This window comes from Centroberyx gerrardi, chromosome 3 (genome assembly GCF_048128805.1).
Source record: "Centroberyx gerrardi isolate f3 chromosome 3, fCenGer3.hap1.cur.20231027, whole genome shotgun sequence".
NCBI classification, from domain to species: Eukaryota; Metazoa; Chordata; class Actinopteri; order Beryciformes; family Berycidae; genus Centroberyx; species Centroberyx gerrardi.
In genome coordinates this window covers 8,915,843-8,937,044 of record NC_135999.1, presented here as the reverse complement: position 1 = coordinate 8,937,044, position 21,202 = coordinate 8,915,843, and the positions used below count along the sequence as shown (strand labels likewise).

The 21,202-nt window shown below is 44.7% G+C and overlaps 1 protein-coding gene across 4 annotated transcripts in view; it reads right to left on the bottom strand.

Moving 5' to 3' along the window:
• zcchc7 (zinc finger, CCHC domain containing 7) overlaps positions 1–21,202 on the bottom strand; it is a 45,159-nt gene extending 23,957 nt beyond the window's left edge. The window contains exons 1-4 of one of the 4 annotated variants that reach the window (XM_078291451.1): positions 21,124–21,202; positions 19,657–19,691; positions 18,820–19,386; positions 17,315–17,531 (exon numbers count right to left, since the gene is read on the bottom strand). In XM_078291451.1, coding sequence (XP_078147577.1) covers positions 17,315–17,531; positions 18,820–19,326 — 724 coding nt within the window. In that variant the 5' untranslated portion in view covers positions 19,327–19,386; positions 19,657–19,691; positions 21,124–21,202. Of the gene's footprint in view, positions 1–17,314; positions 17,532–18,819; positions 19,387–19,656; positions 19,692–19,879; positions 19,955–21,123 lie in introns of those variants that run through there. The other 3 variants (XM_078291448.1, XM_078291455.1, XM_071923259.2) reach the window with 3 other exon arrangements.

The window sequence follows — 21,202 nt, the reverse complement described above, 5'->3', positions numbered from 1 at the left end:
GTGTGACAGAAAAGTCTGGCCAAGGGTGTAAAACACAATAGCAAAGAGAGCAGGAGAACAAGTGAGATGAACAAGAACAGTGAGAGGAAGAGAGGGGGTCAGAAAGAGGAGGGGAGGGGAGGGGAGGGGAGGATGAAAATGTGTGGGCATGGGCCAGGGAGCACATTACAACACAACAAAAGAGAAGCTGGCTGAATCTCAAGCCCACTGGACAGCTAACAGCGTCCAGGTAGAGCAGGACGGAGTATTTAAGCCCTCTGCTAAGCACTCCTTTCACACTGGAAATAATGGTGGAAGACAGTGGAGTGGTGGGAGCAAATTAGGTAGAGAATTTGCAATGATATGCGGAACGAGAAAGAGATAGACACTCTGTGTGTGTGTGTGTGTGTGTGTGTGTGTGTGTGTGTGGATGTTTGCCATGCAGGGAATAGATCAATAGCTGTACAGGCCTATTATAGATTAAAGCAGCAGATTTCATTTGGCTTCATTTCATGCTCTTTCTTTGCCCATCTCCACTGATCTCTCTGTTAGACAGAGAGACAGAGGGAGAGAGAAAGGGAAAGAGAGAGAAAAGAGGGGCAGAAATATGCACACTCAATCATAAACATGCACAAGACACTAAATTGAACTCAAGCAAATTTACAGTTAAAGTAAAGGCTGCAGGTTGCTGAGATATTTAGCCAAAGATCTGCTTCATATCATCAGAGATACACTCCGACTATCCTGAGGTGAAGGCAAAAAAAATACCGCAAATGTGTGTTTGGGAGGAGGCTGTAGGCTTCACCCCTACAGATACAGGCCTTGAGTGTTTTGGGCCTACCAGCCTATGGTCCTTTTCTTTCTGGCCAAGCTGCTATACTGGAAATCTGCCACAATTATAATCTAAGAAGTTGATTATAAACCTAAAACTTACCCTGTCCATAACCTTAACATCATGCTGGACCATATGCCAAAAGAGAAAAAATAAAGATATTCTTGTGATCACTGATTTTCAAAGACTTGTAATTTTTGCCGTTGCAGCTTGGCGAAAACGTGATGCCCGAGCCGTGTCATCCCTCTTGAATGTGCCTCCCGCTCGGCCCTCACACATTTCACCCCGTCTCTTCCTTCTCTGATTATCCGTCTCCCTGACATACCAAACGCTCGCCCCCCTGCCAGCCCGTGCCACCTCCTCCCTTCCCCCTCACCCCCGCCCTTCCACGCCATGTTGGCAGCCGGGGCAGGGCAGGTGGCCAAACCTGTCAGTCAAAGCACCGTCGCCACGCGGCAACACCACAGACACCAATTACCACACAGCAGGGGCGCGGCCTGGCAACCGCACGGCAACCACATGGTCCAATCAGGGTACACAACAACAGGGACCAGAGAAGGCCAAAGAGTGAGTGAGTCGGTTTGTGTGTGTGTGTGTGTGTGTGTGTGTCCGTGCGTGCGAGTCAGCGAGTGCGTCTTGGCTGAACACGTGTTCAAGTTATCCAACACCGAGCCAATGCACGTCTGTGGGTTAGACAGACGACAGGTAGTCATTGTGTCTTTTTAATATCCGTCGCTGTGTATTTAGCAGAGATATTCAATTCAAATGCAACGTTTATTCTCCACGTATCTGCTGATAATCAGAACCGTTCTTATCAACACACAGTCTTGACTCGTGACCAGTTTTGGTGGACTCAGTAATCTTGCATCTATGTTTCAAAGAGAGGATAAATTGAAAATGGCCTTATTTAATTACCCCAAACATGCTTGGATAGTTTATGCCTACGACACATTGTGGGACTATAAAAGAAACTAAGAACGGTGTGACATCTCACATTCAATGACGAGTTTTTCTACATTTCTACTCTTTCCGTCACAGTGCTTCTCAAACTACCTCGCACTACAAGATCATGCATTTTTTGTGTTTAATGTTGAATGGATCCCAGGACGACTCCTGGTCTGATTGCATCAGTGACTCAGACATCAAACCTGACTGGCCTCCCACCTGGAATTTACCTAAAAGTCACTGAAATTCATTTGGGGCTGTGAAATCAGGGTATTTTGGGCAAAAACAAGACAGCATTATTGTTCGAAAGCGACAAGGGTGATAAAGAATGTTGAGCTGGATTTAGCATCGCTGCTTGGAGTGGAAAGAGCCAATAAGACAAGCTAGTTCCAACCGCTGTCTTTTGTAGAAGTACTAGAAGTGTTTTGGGTCCGCACATAAAACCTACATAGAGTATTAAAGATTACAGCATAACCTTGTTAATATGAAACTCTTTGTGAATAGACATTCTTAGGATCCATGATATTTATACATTGTAAACTTATGCAAAATATCATGTCTAAGTTTATGCAATCAAAGGTGACCTATACAGTATAATTTGCAGTTAAACCCTCTTAACTGCGAAATTAAGTGAGGAAATTTACACAGTTGCGCATACAGAATAATAAAACATTTTATTACTGTATCACTGGCACCACATCTTTCATTCATTATACCCATTTGGGTAGCTGATCAGTTTGGAGTTTTAATTTAATGAGGTGTTATTGTAATTCAACAGAATTGGCTATTAGTCAACAAGTGTGAGTTTTATGGCTAAAGCAACACACACACACATGTACACGCTCATAAAGTATGGCCCATAAAACTGACCAATTCATTCAAGTGCCCCTCCGCCTTCGACGGTGAAACACACCAACACACCAACACACAACATCTGTACGGGGCAAATATATTTTAATAAAACCAGTGAGTTGCGACCTCAATTTCATTTTGATGAATTTCCTCCTGCGGGAGTGAGCCAGGCAGTGGGCGGGAGGGCGGAAAGGCGGGAGGGCGGGAGAGCGGCAGAGGGGAAGTGGGGTGATGGGGGCTGGGAGGCAGATAGAATTTTCATGATTGTTATTTTTGTTATTATACAGAGAGAGAGAGTGAGGGGGGAAAAACGAGGGCAGATAAACGGCGTTGGTTAATCTGAGGCATTCCGCGGAGCGCTCCATTATCGGGCAGGTTGGGCACGTCGAGGGGGTTATTTTTCCGAGGGATCTTTGGCCCCGGTAATTAAGCTCCATTCACCAGGCCCTGTTCCCCAAATTAAAAATTTGTCATTAAGTGGAATTTACCATAATGCCTTTTTATCTGCCGGCGCTGCGGCGTGCGTGCATGCGTGTGTGACTACGTGTGTGTGTGTGTGTGTGTGGAGGGTAGAGGTGAAGGAGGGGTGAAGGGAGAGGGCATCCAATGAGGGGTTCCGGTACGGTCGCACGCACACGCAAACACACGCATGAACGTGCATGCATGCACATACACACACTTTGAGAAGCACAAGAAAAGGGTAAATTGAAATATTGAAATAATCCTGGCCAACACCACCCGTTTGCATGAGCACACACAACACACACACACACACACACACACACACACACACACAGAGGCACAAAGCCACCCTTCAATCCTTCAAATCCACAGCCTTTGGGGTAATTAAATAATGGCGCTTTAAAGTTTTAATTTAGATTTGGCTTTTTCCTTCCTCCTCCTACTGTATCCCACACAGCTGGCGCACACATACACACACACCAAACAGTTACCACACACTGCGTTATAGACTTCATCCAGCGAGATAGCCCTCGATGGGCAGGGTACAGCGGAGAGAGCGAATGATTAAAGAGCAGAATCTCTCTGTCTCTATAGGCTTTATAAAACAATACAATTATTAGTCTTTAATTAGAGCAGGCCCTCTGTGGGACGGGGGACAGACAAAGAACAATAGAGGATTAGAAGAGGAACTCCTAATATGGCTCTTTTATCACTCCATTCAAATACAGTTCATAAATGCATCCAGCCCTCCTTTTCACCTGGCGAAGTTGAAGTTGGCGGACGATTTGGGAGAGAAGGGGCACAAAACAATAGCCGTCTCTTTAGAGGGGAAGGAAAGAGCAGGGATGAAGGGGTTGGAGACTGCACAAAAAGCAAGAAATAAGCAAGAAAATAAGCAAGAAATAACTGAAAATCTGACTGAAAATTCACATCTGAGATATGAAAATAAAACTCGAAAGAAACGAAGTTAATCGGAATTGCATTGGATCCCTGATCACAATGAAAAACTGGTCACTTGCTAGATGATGTCAAAGAAGGATGCAGTAAGTAGTACAAAGTAGTGATGCAGTAATGTGTTATAGGGTTCAAACTGTATGAGGTTTCTATTGAGACGCTCGTATTTATAGTAGTTCTCTAAAAATGACAGATTATGCCGTGTTGGAACAGAATAAACAGCACCCATCACTTTACATCTACCTATCATCTATCATCTATCATTCTTTACATCCCTGCTCACGTTGGACAACTGCAAACCTTTTGACTTGGGCCACTGTCCGTGCCTGGAAGCCTCTCTCTCTCCTCTCCTTCACTGAGAGACACAGACAGATAAAGGAATTTCCCTTTGACTCTAGGGGAAAAACACTAAATATTCCACATCATTCTGAATGCCATTGGAGGGTAAAGGTGGGGAAATAAGGCCCTGAATAAACAGAGAAGGGGTGGGGGGGTGGGGGGTGGGGGGGGGGGGGGTGGGGGGTAGAGGGAGAAGAGGAAGAACAGAAGAGGAGGAGGGTGAAATGGAAAGAGGAGGAAGAGGGGAAGAGGAGGGGGGGTAGACAGATGGCAGAGGTTCTGCCTGGCTGAAAGGGGCAAGACGGGAGGAGGGTGTTCAGGGTGTTCAGGGTGAGTGTGTGTGTGTGTGTGTGTGGGTGTGTGTGTGTGTGTATAAGGGGCTGAGACAGCACGGTCTGCCCTCCCTTCTCCACAGAATCTTATGCACAGCTCATCCCAACGAAATCACTCCATCTCTCATCACTATTCTTCTTTCCCCTTACATCTATTGCACTCGTTCTCTTTGATTCCATTCCCTCAATTTTTCCCCCCTTTCCACATAATCCCTCATTTATAGACATCAAATGTGCAAATACATTTCAATAAAACCCCCACAATATCAAATAATTCATACTTTTCCTTTAGTATTAAATCCAGAGTTCAGTTCAGTTGATTTCATATCGGCTAGAGATTGTATTCAGTGATCAGCAAAATAATTAGGTCTTCCTACAACTGATTGACAGATAAACCCGGTTAAGGTAAACTACAGATAGAGCTGAACAACAACATGCTGTCAAAACCTGCATGTGTGTCCTTGTGTGTGTGTGTGTGTGTGTGTGTGTATTTCTCAAAAATACAGCGAAGGGGGTTGGCAGAATGGCAGGGGAGAGGAGAGAGATAGGGGGTCTTATTTACTGTCGTTTAATTTGCTCCCCTCTGCTCCGTCCATCCCTCGGTTTTTCTGACAGGTAATAAAAAGCAGGAGCTTTCCTGACAAGCCCATTTGAATTTGGATTGAATAATATAACTGTTGGGTTTCCCACATAGCGCTCTGTCCAACCGTGCAACAGTGCACAGCCCAAAAAGCCCTCCTTTTCCTGTGTGTGTGTGTGTGTGTGTGTGTGTGTGTGTGTGTGTGTCGCTATGTGTGTCTAGTGCTGAGGGTAAAATGGATACATGCATATACATACACACACACACACACACACAGAGTGGTGCTTATGTCATAGCAGTTAATGCAACAATAATGAATTCCTCCAACTAGCCACCATGCCACTCCCACAGTCCAAGCGCCTCTCCTATGCCAATCTCCACATCTCTCCCTCTCTTCTCCCCTTCACCTCGCGCCCTCTTCCCTCCTTCCCTCCCCTCTGCCGCTTCACCTCCTCCTCCTCCTGCATCTCTCCTCTTCTTCCCCGGTTCCATCCCTTCATCCCTCTCTCCTACGCTACTCGGCTCTCCTCTCCCTCTTCCCCTTGCCTAGCCTTACCTCATCCGCTACTCCAGCTCCCTCCCTCCCTCCCTCCCTCCCTCCCTCCCTCCTCCTCCTCCTCCTCCTCTCGGTAGCTGCTGAAATCCCATTCCCCGTGGGGCAGGCTAAATTGAATTGGCGTGTTTATATGAACAACAGGGCCGCTGCTTTAATATACCTTAGAGTTTATGCCTAATGCCTCCCTGCTAATACCGCTGGAGCTCGCCACACTCACTCGACACACGCCGCTTTTATGGAACTCATAAAAGAGACAGAATAGGGAGGAAGAAGGCTTGAGAGATAGGCGGGAGCGTGCGCGAGTGTGTGTGCGTGTGTGTGTGTGAGAGAGAGAGACTGAGAGAAAGAAAGGGAAGAGGTGGGAAATCCATTAATGCATCTTAACAAGTTCTCTCTGTGTTTTATCGCACCACTTTAAGATCATCCTACAGTATCTCCCCCACTGGCACCTACACACACACATACACACATGCACACACACACCTACCTCATCCCTCCTAGCAGTGTGTGTGAATGAAAAGGAAAAGAAGAAAGAACAGAGAGAGAAAGGGAGGAAGATTTTTTTTAGATTAGTGGGTAATGCTGAATAAATATCCGGAGATTTGGTTGAGGGAGTCGGTCATGCTCGTCGACTTGCAAACATCCTCCATTTTCTCTCCGTCTCCCCCTTCTTTCTTCCTTTCTCTCTCTCCCCTGTCCCTTTCTCTTCTGGCCCTGTGTCAGCCTACAAAAGGCCCACGGTACAAAGGAGAGAAACAGGCCTGAGACACTCAACCCAATTACTATTGATCAGTCTGCACTTAGAGGACAGAAATGCGCCCAACAGCATGCGCGCGTGCACACATACACACATACACACATACACACACACACATGGGTCTAAATATAAAAAGTCGTGTCGGGTCAGGGACGGTTATTTGTTCACAGCTGATTTTTAACTCTGATCATGCAGGAGACTGAAAACATGGGGAACTGTAAGGCATTTCCAGGCCACATTACCGTTACCGTTTCAATTCTCTGGCCCAAAACTGGTGAGTTGTAACAGCGCATTAGAACCAGGAGACCGACCTGTGATTTCAATAGACTTTTTCTTTATTTGTGTTGAAAAACGTAGCTACACAGAGGAGCAGTGTGCCCGTAACACTCCTTGGAAGGAGTTTGATACGACGACAGCAAAGATATTTTTTTCTAAATTCTAAACACCACAGATGTTTGACAGTGGCTGGTCGAGAAAATGGAACGATACAGTGGTGCGTTTATTTGTTGATTCAATTCAAAGTAGGTCTAAATATCTTTTGCAGCTGATAAGTGACACACAGCATCTTTATCCAGGTTGGCACAAAGAATGCAAAAAAAAAAGATGAAGTGGAAAAACATGCAAAAAAACAGAAAACACACAGCAAGGGCTAGGATAGTACCGTGTGTTTGAGTGCCTCTGAGCAAAAATACTGTATGTAGGGTATGAGAATGTCGAGAGAGGACACTGTATTATAACAATGAATTAATAACATTCAGTGTTAATGAAGTTTTGCTATTTATTTGTGTTTATGGGAACTGTTGTTTTGCATTTTTCTAATATCAAAAACCTCTAAAACGATGCACCCTTCCCTACATTTACCACAAATTCTCTTCCACAACAAAAAACTGGTATTGACTATGACACTCTATCTTTCTTCAGACCTAATATAGGAGCTTTTAACATTTCCGCCATGTTCGAGGATTATTTTCTCTATTTGCAGGCAAAGGAACGTCTATACAAATCACATTTTAGAACACATTCCTAGGAAAAGACTGAATCCGCAAAGGCTAGAAAAGGCTAAATGTTCTCATGCGACCACACTCAGAAATAACCTTAGTTGATTTAGATAGGTGTAAAAGTGACAGGCTCTCCTCTAGAAAAATATTACCCATCTAAAATTCATTTAAATCTGCTAGGGTGGGGAAAATACCAAAACAACAAAGTAATTTGAACCCTAAAATCAGGAGCATTATTTGAAAAGGAATTTTGCTGTAATAATAACGCTCGTCTTTCTTTTCTATGGGCCACCATTTAATGTCTTTTATTCAGAAACCCACCTTTGACCAAACCTGTCTTAACTCAGTAGCATTATTTCTACCACTTTGTCAAATCAAATCAACTGAGTTAACATAATGGAAAATAACCTGCTTCTTACATTGTATATCTTATTTTTCCCCAGTTTTAGCTTTCCTCTTACTCTTTCAAAACTCAAACTCAATGCATGTAGGACTGTAAATAAATACAGTGCAGACTAATGCAATAGATGTTTGATTAATGTATATCCATTTATATCATGATTTTAAATAGACAAATTCTATTTGATGATAAATATAAGTAGGCACCTCCTGCATACTGTAAAGTGGTGAAACTCAAAAAGGAGTCCAGGGACTCCAGGAGTCCTTAAGGACATTCCAGCGGATCCCCAGAAAAATGAATTTAATTTCAGCATGATGTAAAGACAGTGCAACACCCAAACGCTTTCTATATGAGGATCCTTGGCCAAAAGCTTTGAAAGTTTGCAAACCCTTGCTGTAAGGTGCATCCATGAATCCCCGTGCACGGACACATACATGTGCACGTGCTCATAGACACATGCACACAAACACACACACAGCTATTCTCGCATTAAGTGTGTGATGAACTCTGCGTGGCGTCTGGAAGCCTGTGCTGAAATATCAATGACTAAACTCCCCAACGAGTCGGTAACTATCTCCCTCGCTCTGATTTTATCCCCAATAATTAATTTTCTCTCCCAACGCCGACTCCGGCTTTATCGGTCGCTCGCCGCCAGAATCTCAGCATTCCATTTAACCATAATCCCCCGGATAAAGGGATGGCCTAGGTGTGCTAATGCGCGTGCACGTGCGCACGCGCCGGCACACGCACGGGCAAAGACTTAAACTTCATTCACAGACACACAATGGTATAAACCAAGTACACAGATGTGCAGGAGCACAAGCACAGCTAGTCATACCAATGCTGAGCCTTTCCTCCCACAGAACAAATTCACCCCACTGCTAATCACCGTCTCCACACCTAGACGTACGCTAGCCTCGCTGGTGGAGCTCTGAATGTACAGGAGGAGGACACGCTGTTCGCTGTCAGCGCGGTGACCTCTCAAACATGTCCCAGATACAAGCTGGATTAGCACAGGCAAGCCTATAGCATGAGTTCTGACCCTGCGAGCCTGGCATAGCAACAGCCACGTAACCAGGGCTTGCTCTTGGTGGATGGAGGGATGGTTGGGAATGGGAGTGGAGGAATAAAGAGATGGGATGGATGGAGGGAGGGGTGGAGCTGAGAGAATTAGGGGAAGGAAGGAAGGAAGGTGGAGAGCGGGTACACGGAGACGCGCTGATGTTGAATTTCCGAGTCACCCAGTGAGCGTGTGCTCACTTTAGAAACCTGCAAGCGATTACGCCAATAAATTCATTTTCCCTCATGACGGCGTGAAAATCCTTGCACTATTGATCACACCGATGTATTCTTTCCTGGAATATTCAATGCTTTCAGACAGAGGCGATATCTGAGACTGTCAACATGGTTAAGTGTTCAGTGGAAGGTTGAAACAGGTGACAGTGCAGGAATAAAGGATCTTTTAGCCTTTATTAAACCAGGTTAGTCCCATTTTTCAACGAGGACCTGGCCGAGGAAGCAGCGTCAAGACAAACATGAAAGGAGCGGACCAACAACATACAGCAATGTATAAAATTAGAATACAATCAAGAGACCAAAGTAAAATTTCTATACAAGCGCTCAAAATGGCAATAGTCCAATCAGCAAAGAAGGAAGAGGAGCGTTGAAGGGAAAGTGAACGATGGGTAAGTGGAGAGAGGGAAGGATAAATGGATAGATGTACGGACAAACGGATAGAGAGAGAGAGAGAGAGAGGGAGCGAGAGGGATGAGGCAAGGGCTAGATTGATTGAAATTATGGTGAGTGCCAGCTAGGCCAGACCAAGCCCAGCTGGTCTCTGTCTGACTAGCGCCTTAATTAAGAGACATGGGGAGAAGCCTTGGAATGGCCACATACACACTGCTAGGCCTCTCTGGAGAGGAAACTGCTAAACAGGCACTCTGTGTGTCTGTGTGGTGTATTGCCAAGAATCACACACACACACACACGCACACACACACACACACACACACACACACAGCTACCCTCTGGGACCTTGTGAAAAACATAGCCCCGCTATTATTAGGCACCCCTTTGCATACCGGGGCTACTGTACCCAACCCCAAATGTGTGTTTGTTTGTGTGTGTGTGTGTGTGTGTGTGTGTGTGTGTGTGTAGTTTGCATGGGGTTCTCCCTTTGCCCTGTTGACTGTTTAACTGAACTTTTAATTTCAAAAACAGCTTTTACCTCTGTTGGTGCTGGTGGCCAAAAGAGAAAAGGGGAGACGGAGAGAGCGCTAGAACGAGACGGCGAGAGGAAAAGGGGGAGAAAAAAGAGGGGAAAGGGTGATTTTGTGGATCCATGACTGCCTTTTGCCCCCCCTTCTTCCTCCTGTTCCTCATCCCCAAAACGTATTAATATTAATATATATTCCTCCAACCCCTTCCCCTCAACCCCTTCATCCCCAAAAAATATCACCACCCTAGGCTACCAGTTAATAAAGCCCTCTCAACAATCCCCCGCCCCCCCGCCACCCCAAAAAAGAAGGAAAGACAATAAGAGAAAGTTCTCCGGCCAAATAAAAGAACAGAAATTAATACAGTCCCGCGGGACCTCCCTCTCTCCCACTGTCACCCCCCACAATAATTTGATTTCCTATTAAGTGATTGCTTAATTATAATGATTATTATTGGTAATTGTAATTGACGTTTTTTTTTCCCCCGCTACTCTCCGCTCCGTCCCTTCCCTCCCTTCCTTCTCTTCAGCCCCTCTTCACTCAGCCTAAATATTGGTGGTAAGAGGACCAGGGGAAGACAGAAGGTGTGAAAAAGTGCAAAGGAGTGAAAGAGGAGGAGAAAATATGCGTACAAGGTGGTGTAACGAAGCACAAACAGGTGAGTGTTTCAGGAATGACACCATGACACATAAGATACTGTTATTCATTACATATTCTCTCGCACTACACTGTGCACCAGAACATACAATGTGGTATTAAGGTGTTGAGGCTTGGAAATTTCACTTAATCATACATGAGTCTGGTTGTGTGTGTGTGTGTGTGTGTGTGTGTGTGTGTATTCCTCTAGATGTCTTACCCCGTAGCTTCAGGGCACAATGTCTGCTGCAGGTCTCCTTAGAAAAGAGATTCTTGATCTCAATGGGATTTCTTGGTTAAATAAAGGTTAAAGAAGAAGCCTGCGATTCCCCACCCTCCCCACACACACACACACACATACACATTAAACTACAGTAGGGACCCACTGGTCTCCAGTTTATTACCCCTTCCTCCAGGCTACAGTTACTGCAAAAGAGAGTGTGTGTGTGTGTGTGTGTGTGTGCGTGTCAAAAATGTATCAAAAACCACACATTCATTCTGAGACATTCATCATTAAATCGGAAGTTTAAAAAAATCATAATTCAAACAGCGCCACGTGAAAAGCCTCCCGTGCTGAAAACCATTTCATTTAACGTCAAATTCTTTCTCTATTCGGAACTAAAGACGGTGAAACTTCGTTCCAGTGGGCCACGGCACGGTTATTGGGCTCACCTCAGCCGTGGTGAGACTGACACTGACACACACACACACACACACACACACACACCCTTTTGTCTTTAGATGCACACACCTTCACACTCCAACACACACAACATCTAACCTCACATCACACCTTCACTTTCATTCTAAATGTTCTCTCATTTCCACCACTCAAAACATTAAACTGAAAATAACACGGCGCATATTAAGTATCATTAATAAGAGTCCAATCTGTCAGGAAAAAAATAATTAAACTGACAAAAAACGATTTTTTAACAGAGTTTAATCTTAAATCTAAGTGCTATCCATCAACTGAAGGGATGATGTGTAGTGTCAGTGTGTGTGTGTGTGAGTGTGTGAGAGCTGGCTGAAATGTTTTTCAGTAGATTATATTTAAATGCTACCACACACTCTCTCTGAAGAACAAACGCCCGCATTAATACAAATGAGCACCTGCAGCCGCAACAACAGATGTTGATGGGCCTTTTTTAGTCAAAGTTTCCAGAAAAAAAAAAAATAGAGAAATTTTCATAGATTATTTTGACATAGATTACTTTCAAACAGGATGGCTTGGCCTTTCCAGATTAGAGTTATATCTGGCAGGAGCGTACATAATAGCAGAGTAGAAACTTACATACTGCGACACATATTACTAGCACATCAGAAAGTGTTAACAATAAATAAGGAGGGACCTGCTAGTAATAGTCAAATTCTGCCCTATGAATGCAAGTGTGGGGTAAAAAAAGGACAAAAAAAAAAACAAGGCTACAATGAAACATCATGCTTGAAATTAAGTTCTGTCTTCTGGGGTGAGACACATTTCAATAATTGTATAAAATAAACTTTTAATAAAATGTTTTTTGCTTATACCACATCTGTCCATTTGACAGATATCAAGTGACCAGAAACCTGAAGTAAACTCCAATGTCATAGAGAACTACTGTATTACACCCCGTCAAAGTATATAATATTCAAATTCTCAAACCATCCTAAAATTCTGACTACTCAAATTATCCATCTAGTATCTAGCCTCATGTAGGCAAATTCAAATCTGGCCAGCATGTTACGAATCTGAAACGGCTAACAACATGGCCAGGTGTCTCATTTAACTCGTACAGCATGGAGCTGAGAGCAAATCTGTGGGTTTGTGTATAGCGCTGCGCCAGGTGAAGTGATACCGGTGAAGGTTCAGCTATAAGAGCTGAAAGGCAGGAGAGTCGGACAGCGCTGGATGTCAGTCAGGGAGCTGTGCAGACAGAGATCCGGCCGTGTTCGAGCTGCTCTGAGATCTGAGCCTGGAGACCACCGGCCCTGACCGGCGGCAACACCGTGGCCGATCCTTTTCAAGGCCTGTCTCTTCCAGTTTAGCTTACCTACGCTCATCTCTCTCTCCCTCGCTCCCTTTCTCTGTCGCTGCGCCTGCTGTCCGTCCTTCCATTCATATTTCTCTACAGTTCATACTCAAGTGCTGCCTCCCATTCCTTTCTTTTTCTACTGCCTGCCTCCTGCAGTTCTTCACTTAGCTGATCTTAACGATCTCTCGTTCTTCATCTGTAAGGCGTGCTAGGGTGTAAATCTATGTTTAGGGGTCAGGGGTTGAAGTACAGTAAGCGTTCGCCAGCGGTGGCCTGACAGCGGATCTGCCTAGCAACGACATGAAAAAAGAAAGGAAGAAGGAGAAGTGGAGTGAGAGGGAAAAAGCCGCGATTTATTGAAACTTCCTTCAAGATTGTGAGTACCTCCAATAAAATAATAATTATTGAAAAGTGTCTAGTTCATTGCAACACTAAGAGACTGATCCAACATAGATACATATCATTCTGAAATAAATTAATGCCACAAGCATAGCAGTCACAATGTCATACTCACTGATCAATATGTCCAAAAATTGCAAATAACCACAGGTACCATCAGGAGCAAAACAAAATAACAAGAAAAATCATCTCTAATGATTCTAAGCATCGAACATCGATCATCTATTCTAAACACAGATGATAATGTAATACAGATTGAATTTATCTGGACTGCTTTCAACAAAACAAGTCAACTTGTTTTCGGTGTCAGGCAGAAGGAAATAGTAAGAGGACGAAGGACAACAGCAAGGCTGTCATATTGTGACCATTTACTTAAAGTATTCTTCGAATTATGAAGAAGCTGTTGTTTCATTTACCAGATTAGAGTTGTTATTAAATTTCAATGGCCGCTGGCATCAAATAATTGTTCAATGAAAAGCATTTTTTTAAATGAATGCATAAGGCTTTCAACTGAATTTCTATGATTTATTTTGCATGCGTTAATATTAGGCCTACACAGTAGGCTAATCTAATTTGCATGTCCTATAGAAAAACAGGAGATAATACGAGTTAAACTATGGCACAGCGATTTCATGGTGTGTATGTGTGTGTGTGTGTGTGTGTGTGTGTGTGTGCCTGTTCAAACACACTGTGTGGTAGTGTGGGTGTGGCGTTACACCTCGTGTGGCACTGGGCAGCCAAGATAAGAGCTGATCCTATCCATGCCTCCCTTCTGCACCGCCCGCCCGCCCACCCACACACACACACACACACACACACACACACACACACACACACACACACACCCACACCCCTAGTGTGGTACCCCCACATGCCATTGTAATCTCATTTTACCATCCCAATGCCCTGAACATACACACACGCTCACACTCACTCATAATCACACACACACAAAACACACACGATGGCAAACAAAATCCATATTCCACTACTGTCTGACTCAGTTCTTACTGTACATCACCATCTGGTAAACTAAGTTAGGACGAAACACACTTCAAAATATACAAAGGCCTACTGAGGCGTCAGCACCCACGGCAGGGTGCATGTCGCCACAGTAAAAGCTTCAGGCCCATAGCAGCACTGACAGCCTCCCCAACATTAACACAGAGCATACACAGGCGTTAAGGACCATGGGCCTACTTTACCTCTGATTCTATCACTCAGTCACATACACATATGAAAGTACAGAGTGGAAACCCCTCGTGCCACAACTCTTTCCACACACGTATGAGACTGTGGAAACAATTTGAACATGACTAGACTATAAAATACTGTAGAAAGAAATTACGTTTCAAGAGAGGAGAGCAACACGCTACTAAAATGATGAAAGTGGAGAAGGGGAGAGAAGAGTAGAGTAGAGAAGAGAAGAGAAGAGAAGAGAAGAGAAGAGAAGAGAAGAGAAGAGAAGAGAAGAGAAGAGAAGAGAAGAGAAGAGCTTACCTTCTTCCTCTATGGGGCAGAGAGAGCTAACCTTTGGCTACAAACACACATACACTCACTGGCTCTCTAAGTCACCAAGACGTTCAGTGGCACACACACAGACACACACTGATGTGATCGGCCACCCCGATAGCAAGCCAGAGCTGACTCTCTAAGCCTCAAACAAAGTTTGGTGTGCACTGACCAAGACCGAGGGGACAAAAAGCGAGGGAGAGAATGGGGGGGGGGGGGGGGAGCGAAAGAGAGTGAAAAAAAAAGTGTGACCACTGAGTGAGCTTTAACCATTACGATTCAAGTTTAGCCTCAGCACTCCCCGCCTACACCCCAAATTCATACACGGGCATGTACACGCACACCTCTCCGGGTGGGAGAGTCACTGATGTGGTTTTTGGGAAGCCCTTCTTCTTTTTCTCTCTTGTTCCATCTGGCTGCTGCTGCATGGCTCCAGGACAGGCAGACGGCCCTCTCTCATCCCCCTTTCTCTAGTTCCTCTTCTGTTTTCCTTGTCCACGGTCTCTAGCCACCCTCCCACCAACAGCTGCCCCTTACAGCCAGGTGACAGATAGCCACTCTGGCCCTGTGTGTGTGTGTGTGTGTGTGTGTGTGTGTGTGTGTGTGTGTGTGTACGTGTGCCCATGTACTTGGAAAAAAACCCTATGAGAGGGAGTGACAAAAGATTAGATTGTAAAAGCGCGAGTATGTGTGTGAACAAGTGACACCATGTGGGAGAGAGACAGAGATAGAAAGACAGAGAAAGAAAGAGAGCGAGAAGTGCGACAGGATTCAATTTCTGTAGGTGACAGAGAGAGAGAGAAAGAGAGAAAGAGAAAGAGAGAGAGAGAGAGAGAGCTCTTCACAGACTAAGTGTAGTGAATGTGATTTGATGGTGATGCTGAGATGGGGTTTAGGCGTACAAATACTATTAGTCACTGCTGTGTAAACCTGTTACTCTGTGCATACGCACGCGCGTGCGCGCACACACACACACACACACACACACACACACACACACACACACACACACACACACACACACAGCAACGAGGAAACACAAGCAAGGCACCCAGGCCACAGGAATCAACACACGCCATGGCATATAAAATAGAAATCAATCTCGATATTTATCCAACAGCCCCAGGTTATGGATGTAACGGTTATTGTAGTCACAGGCCAAGGATGCAACCAGCTGCATCTCAATAGCCTGAGACAGGATTCCTCTCCCATACCTTCAATTTCAGTTGGCGATGTATACTATCTTGCCTTCAAACAGGATTAAACCTACACCAGTGGAGGGGAGGAGAGAGGAGAGGAGGGGTAATCAAGACTATCCAGGCCAGTCCCTCCTAAAATTTCCTTGCCTTTATTTTCATCTTTTTTTTTTAACATCCCCCCATTCCTCCCGCTTTAAGCCCCCTACCACACCACACCCCTGTGACCCCCCGTGTGCAGACATGAGGTCAAGCTCCAAAGATCACAGAGAGAGGCCAGACAAGGGAAAGACAGAGAGAGAGAGAGGGAGGGAGAGAGAGAGAGAGAGAGAGAGAGATCCAAAATCCTCCTTTCCTCCCAAAACCAGGCCAAAACCTCAAGCCTTCCCACTAGCTCCAGACCCCCTCCTTTACCCCAGTTGTGTGTGGAGGAGGCAGTGAGCAGGAGCACTCTTGCAGAAACATCAGCCCAGGGAAATTCAAATGAGGAAGAAACACAGAGAGAGGGAGAGAGAGAGAGAGAGAGAGAGAGAGAGAGAGACAGAGAGAGAGAGAGACAGAGAGAGAGAGAGCACAATAGTGAGAAAATAGGATAAAAGAATGAGATGGGGAGAGTGTTAGGTAGGAGGGAGGGGGGGCGAGAGAGAAGCTGGAGAGGTTGCTGAGGCTGCAGGTTAAGATAATGTGTAGATCTGGAGAGATTTGCAGGGAACATTTTTATTCATTTTTCTGATTACTCCCATCTCTCCCAACCCCCCCTTTCCCACCCTCTCTTCCTGCGTTGTTGTCTTTCCGTTTGTTTGTTTTTGGCATTAGCGTTATGACTGTTGGTATGTGTGTGTATGTACACACGCATGCTGATTAGAATTCTGTATTTTATAAACACAAATATCCACACTCTCACGAGCGCTCGCACACATACATATCAATACGTGCGCACGCAAACATACTTGAAGATGCATCGGAGAAGCGAGCGACTGGGCAGAGAGTGCAGGGAATGCTAAGAGCTTTACAAATTTGTAAACATGCACACGCAGACACTGCATATGTGCATACAAACATGCACGCACACGGCTTGTTCGCCATGTACCCCATCGCTGTGCCCGCTCCGCTCCTTATCAATGTACTGCAGGTAGGCTAAGTGTTCTGAACGAGTTGGACCAGACAAAATTATGCCCTGCTTCAATTCTCCCAGTTACACGCATTCAAACTCTCACTGACTTTAAAAAAAAAAGCATACAAACATATAGCACAGCTCTTAAACAACGCACCCAGTACAAACAGTACACACACACACACACAGTGCACGAGTGTACCTTCTTGCACGCATTCACAAACAAACACACAGACTCACCTGCATTGCTGTCAGACTCTCCCTCCAAGTTGAGCGAGATGCACTGGTCTCCGTCCTGCTTCCCTCGACCCAGGATCATCCAGTTTTCCAGACCGTCCGAATCAGACTCGGACTCGGATTCAGACTCTTCTGATTCAGACTCTTCTGATTCTGAACCCGAGCTGACAGAGTCCGCGACCAGGCCCAGACTGGGACTCCTCTTCCTCTTCTGGGTTGCCTAGACAACCAAACAACCATATGTCAATAGGATGCTTTCAGTTGTGCCATTTTGCATCCCCTACTGAATTGATCCAATTCTAACCGTGAGTTCACACTGCAAGCATCCCGATAAAACAGTCATTCCCATTCCAAGACTTCCCATTCATTTTCTAAGAAAAACATTGGCCACTGTTAACCAGATTCACTTTGTTCTTTGTAAAGTGCGAAAAAAAGTCGGCTACAGTTGAACTTTTGGACAACATTGCCCCACTGATTGCTGCAGCATCACTTCCCCAACAGCTGTCAATCAGTTGGCTCAAATCAGCCACTGGACAGTAGCTCAAAGATGTGTTTGCTAGCAGCGTGAATTCAAAGAAAGAAAGACACAAAATGGCCACAAAACGAAACATTAGGTCATGTTTTTGACATAATATCTAATGGCCGATATATGATTTTAATACATTTTAAATCACCAAGGATGGAGGATGGATAAAGATCCCTGAAGTTTACTTGCCGACCACAAAATATCGAGCATGCACTTGATTTGGCTGTCGAGAACTAACTTGAAGCCCAGAGATTCATTGCGAGAATGACGTATAACTAGTATTACACTTAAGCAATATCACACTCAAGGCTATATATCAGCACAGTGTGATTATCTTATCCTATGACCGAATCACAGCCGTGCTGATATACATATACTGTATATGCATATACATTTACATATACATACACTGATATAACAGCACAACCTCGAGTGTGATATTGCTTTTATACAGCAGTTCTATAAACAAAGCAATTTATCAATTAATGGTAATTTGAGACAGATTATGATTTTTGTATTTTATTCATCTCCACCAACAAAAACAGTTCCCAAAGGATTCCACTACCAAGTATTGCCAAGCAACACATAAACTGTTTATATTAAAACACTGTTGTATAAAGCGCTATATAATTGATGATGTGATAATTTCAAACTGTAAAAATGTGTTCTCTGTGCTCGTGTTCTTGAGAAGTTCGCTCTCCCCAAGACAACATGGGAAGAACGTTCTCGAAGGACATCGACTTGGCGTTCTTGGTACTGATAATCACCTTGTGAAGTCAAAGTAGCGAGGAGAGTTACTCCTCAAATTTTTAATTATACTACATTTTGTCAGTACAGATGGAAATTTAGAGTGGTCTACCTAGGAGGTCATTCAGTAATTACGTCATGCAGTAATTCAAATGAACCCTGTGACACAAATACACAAACATGCACACATGCAAACACACACACACACACACTGTCTTTCTCTCCCTTTCTCTACCTGTTGGGCCGGGGTGGAAGCCTGCAGGGGGCGTGACTTCTGACCCTTGAAGGCACAGACCCCGTCGTCTGTGTCGTCCTCGGAGATGGAGATGACATCGGTACTGGAGTCAATGACAATGACCTCCTGAAAAAACGATGACGACGACCTCTGACCTTTAGGGTCAGCTTTCCCCTTCTTCTGTTTATCCAGTTTCCGCCTCTTCTGCTGCACCTCGGTGTGTCCCTTTAGGTGTTTCTGTAGCCCGCTCGCACTGTGTCTTTGTCCAGAGTCTTTCCATTCTCCGTCACCGCCTGCCGTCTTCTCAGTCACCTCAAGTTCCTTGAGCTCCTTCTCTCCTCCATCTTCCTGCTCCACCCTCTCCCCGGTGTTGGAGGAGTAGTGGAGCTGGCTGTAGAGGTGGAACTCCAGCTCGCTGTTGACCTCTGACCCCTCAGAGTCCTCCTCATCCTCCTCTCGGTAGAGTTCATCCTCCAACTCCTTCCGGTCCTGGTAGCTACAGTACATCACCACAAACACCCTCAATACACACACACACACACATACGTGCACACACCTAGCTGGTCTCTACAACACACACACACACACACACAATTTACATGTTATTAGTTTAAGCTTTAGCTACCTGGCTTTGTGTACATACTGGTGCTGTTGCTATGGAAACGCAGATGCTCAACTGTCAACTGGTTTGCTAGTATCAACTTAATTTCACTAATAACAATTTTTCCTTTGCTCCTTACTGTCTTATAACTAAATATTGTATTTTGACCAGAAAATAACTGCTTTAATTTGGGAACTCAGAAGACTTAGAATTCTAGAATTCATTCAGAAACTTACGGCTGGAGAAATGGCAACTCAGCGGCTGAAGCTTACTGCAGGGACAGAAGATATACAGACAAAAACAAAGAGGGGTTATTATAGTCATCAAGTCGTCAGGACAAATAAATCATCCTTATTTTACACTCGAATTTAACACACACAATTACAATATATGGAATTAAAATTACGCTTAACTCTTTTCTGGATAAACTGCATTCAAAATCACATACTATACAGTTACCTTTACTATCATCCACAACACTTTAGAATAAGTAGGCACTAGCGAACACAGTCTACATGAAAGACATGGACTTTGGTCTTGTTCTGAAATCCATAAGGGCTTGTTAATACAACTGAGAAAGAGCATGGGTCAGTTGCACTCATAGAATTCATTCTGTTGCACAGATTTTTAAACTATAGGCTACACTCAGTAAAACATACATTTTGTCTCTCATTTTGCCAATCTCTCTTTCATTCTTTCTCTCTCTCTCACACACACACACAGGGGATAGAGAAGGGACACCGGCCCATTGCCCTGGCCAGTCCTGCGTGTCTGTGCCATGATGGCTGGAGATGATTGGCTCCCAGACCGCACACACCGCAGAAACGCCACGCTAGGCGGTCACAAGCCTCCCACCAGGGAATAAGGACAGAGGAGTCTTGCTGGTTTGTGTGGGAGAGAGGGAGTATGTGTAAAAGTTTGGCAGTGCACAGAGACCAGAAGCCAGCAGATGGCCGAGTACTTTTATCTAAATGTGTTTTAGGAGTGAGCATGTGGCCCCTTTCAGTCAGTGTGTCTTTGTTTGTGTCACTCCTTCAGAGAGGACAAGAGTCACAGGGAAGGGGAAAATAAATGGATAAATGCACTGTCCTGTCTCTGGTGGTATACAAATAGTGTGCAGGGTTATTCATGGTCCATTTATTCCTGAGACTATGGGGGACTGGTCAGGTAAACACACAGTGAGAAAAGAGTGTGAGAGAGAGAGACAGAGGATCCTGACAATAATGACAACGCATGGCCCAAGAGTGACTACACGAGTAAGACTAGCGAAATCACAACAATTACAGCTTTATAACTGATTTTGCCCTGTCCCTCAGGTTAGCTTGGCGGTAGCCCGGCTAGCTACATGCTAACTAGCTAGCAGATGATGTGATGCCCAACTAGTCAGCTCAGCTGTAGCTACAGGGAGCTTTTACCAAACGACTGAGGCTAAATTGGACTAAAATCAAGAAGAAAGCCATAGAACTGTCGCTTACAAATCAATATTCAAGTTATTGATAAATATCGACAGTCCTAAGGTAGCATGTGTTCCTCCTATCTGTCCACGTGTTTATCACAGCACCACAGCAGCCGGTCGGATGTAAACAATGAAGCACTTTCAGTCTAAACACGGACAATAAAAACACGTAAACATGACTATTGTCGCACGACTACAAGCCGCCTCTGGCCATGTTTCATATTTAGTGTCAACAGCATAAACTCACCTTTGTTATAAACTGTAACCTAAAGGTTTCGGAGTTGCTCACTTGCTTCCAGCCAGAGAGACAGACCAGCAACTTCCGG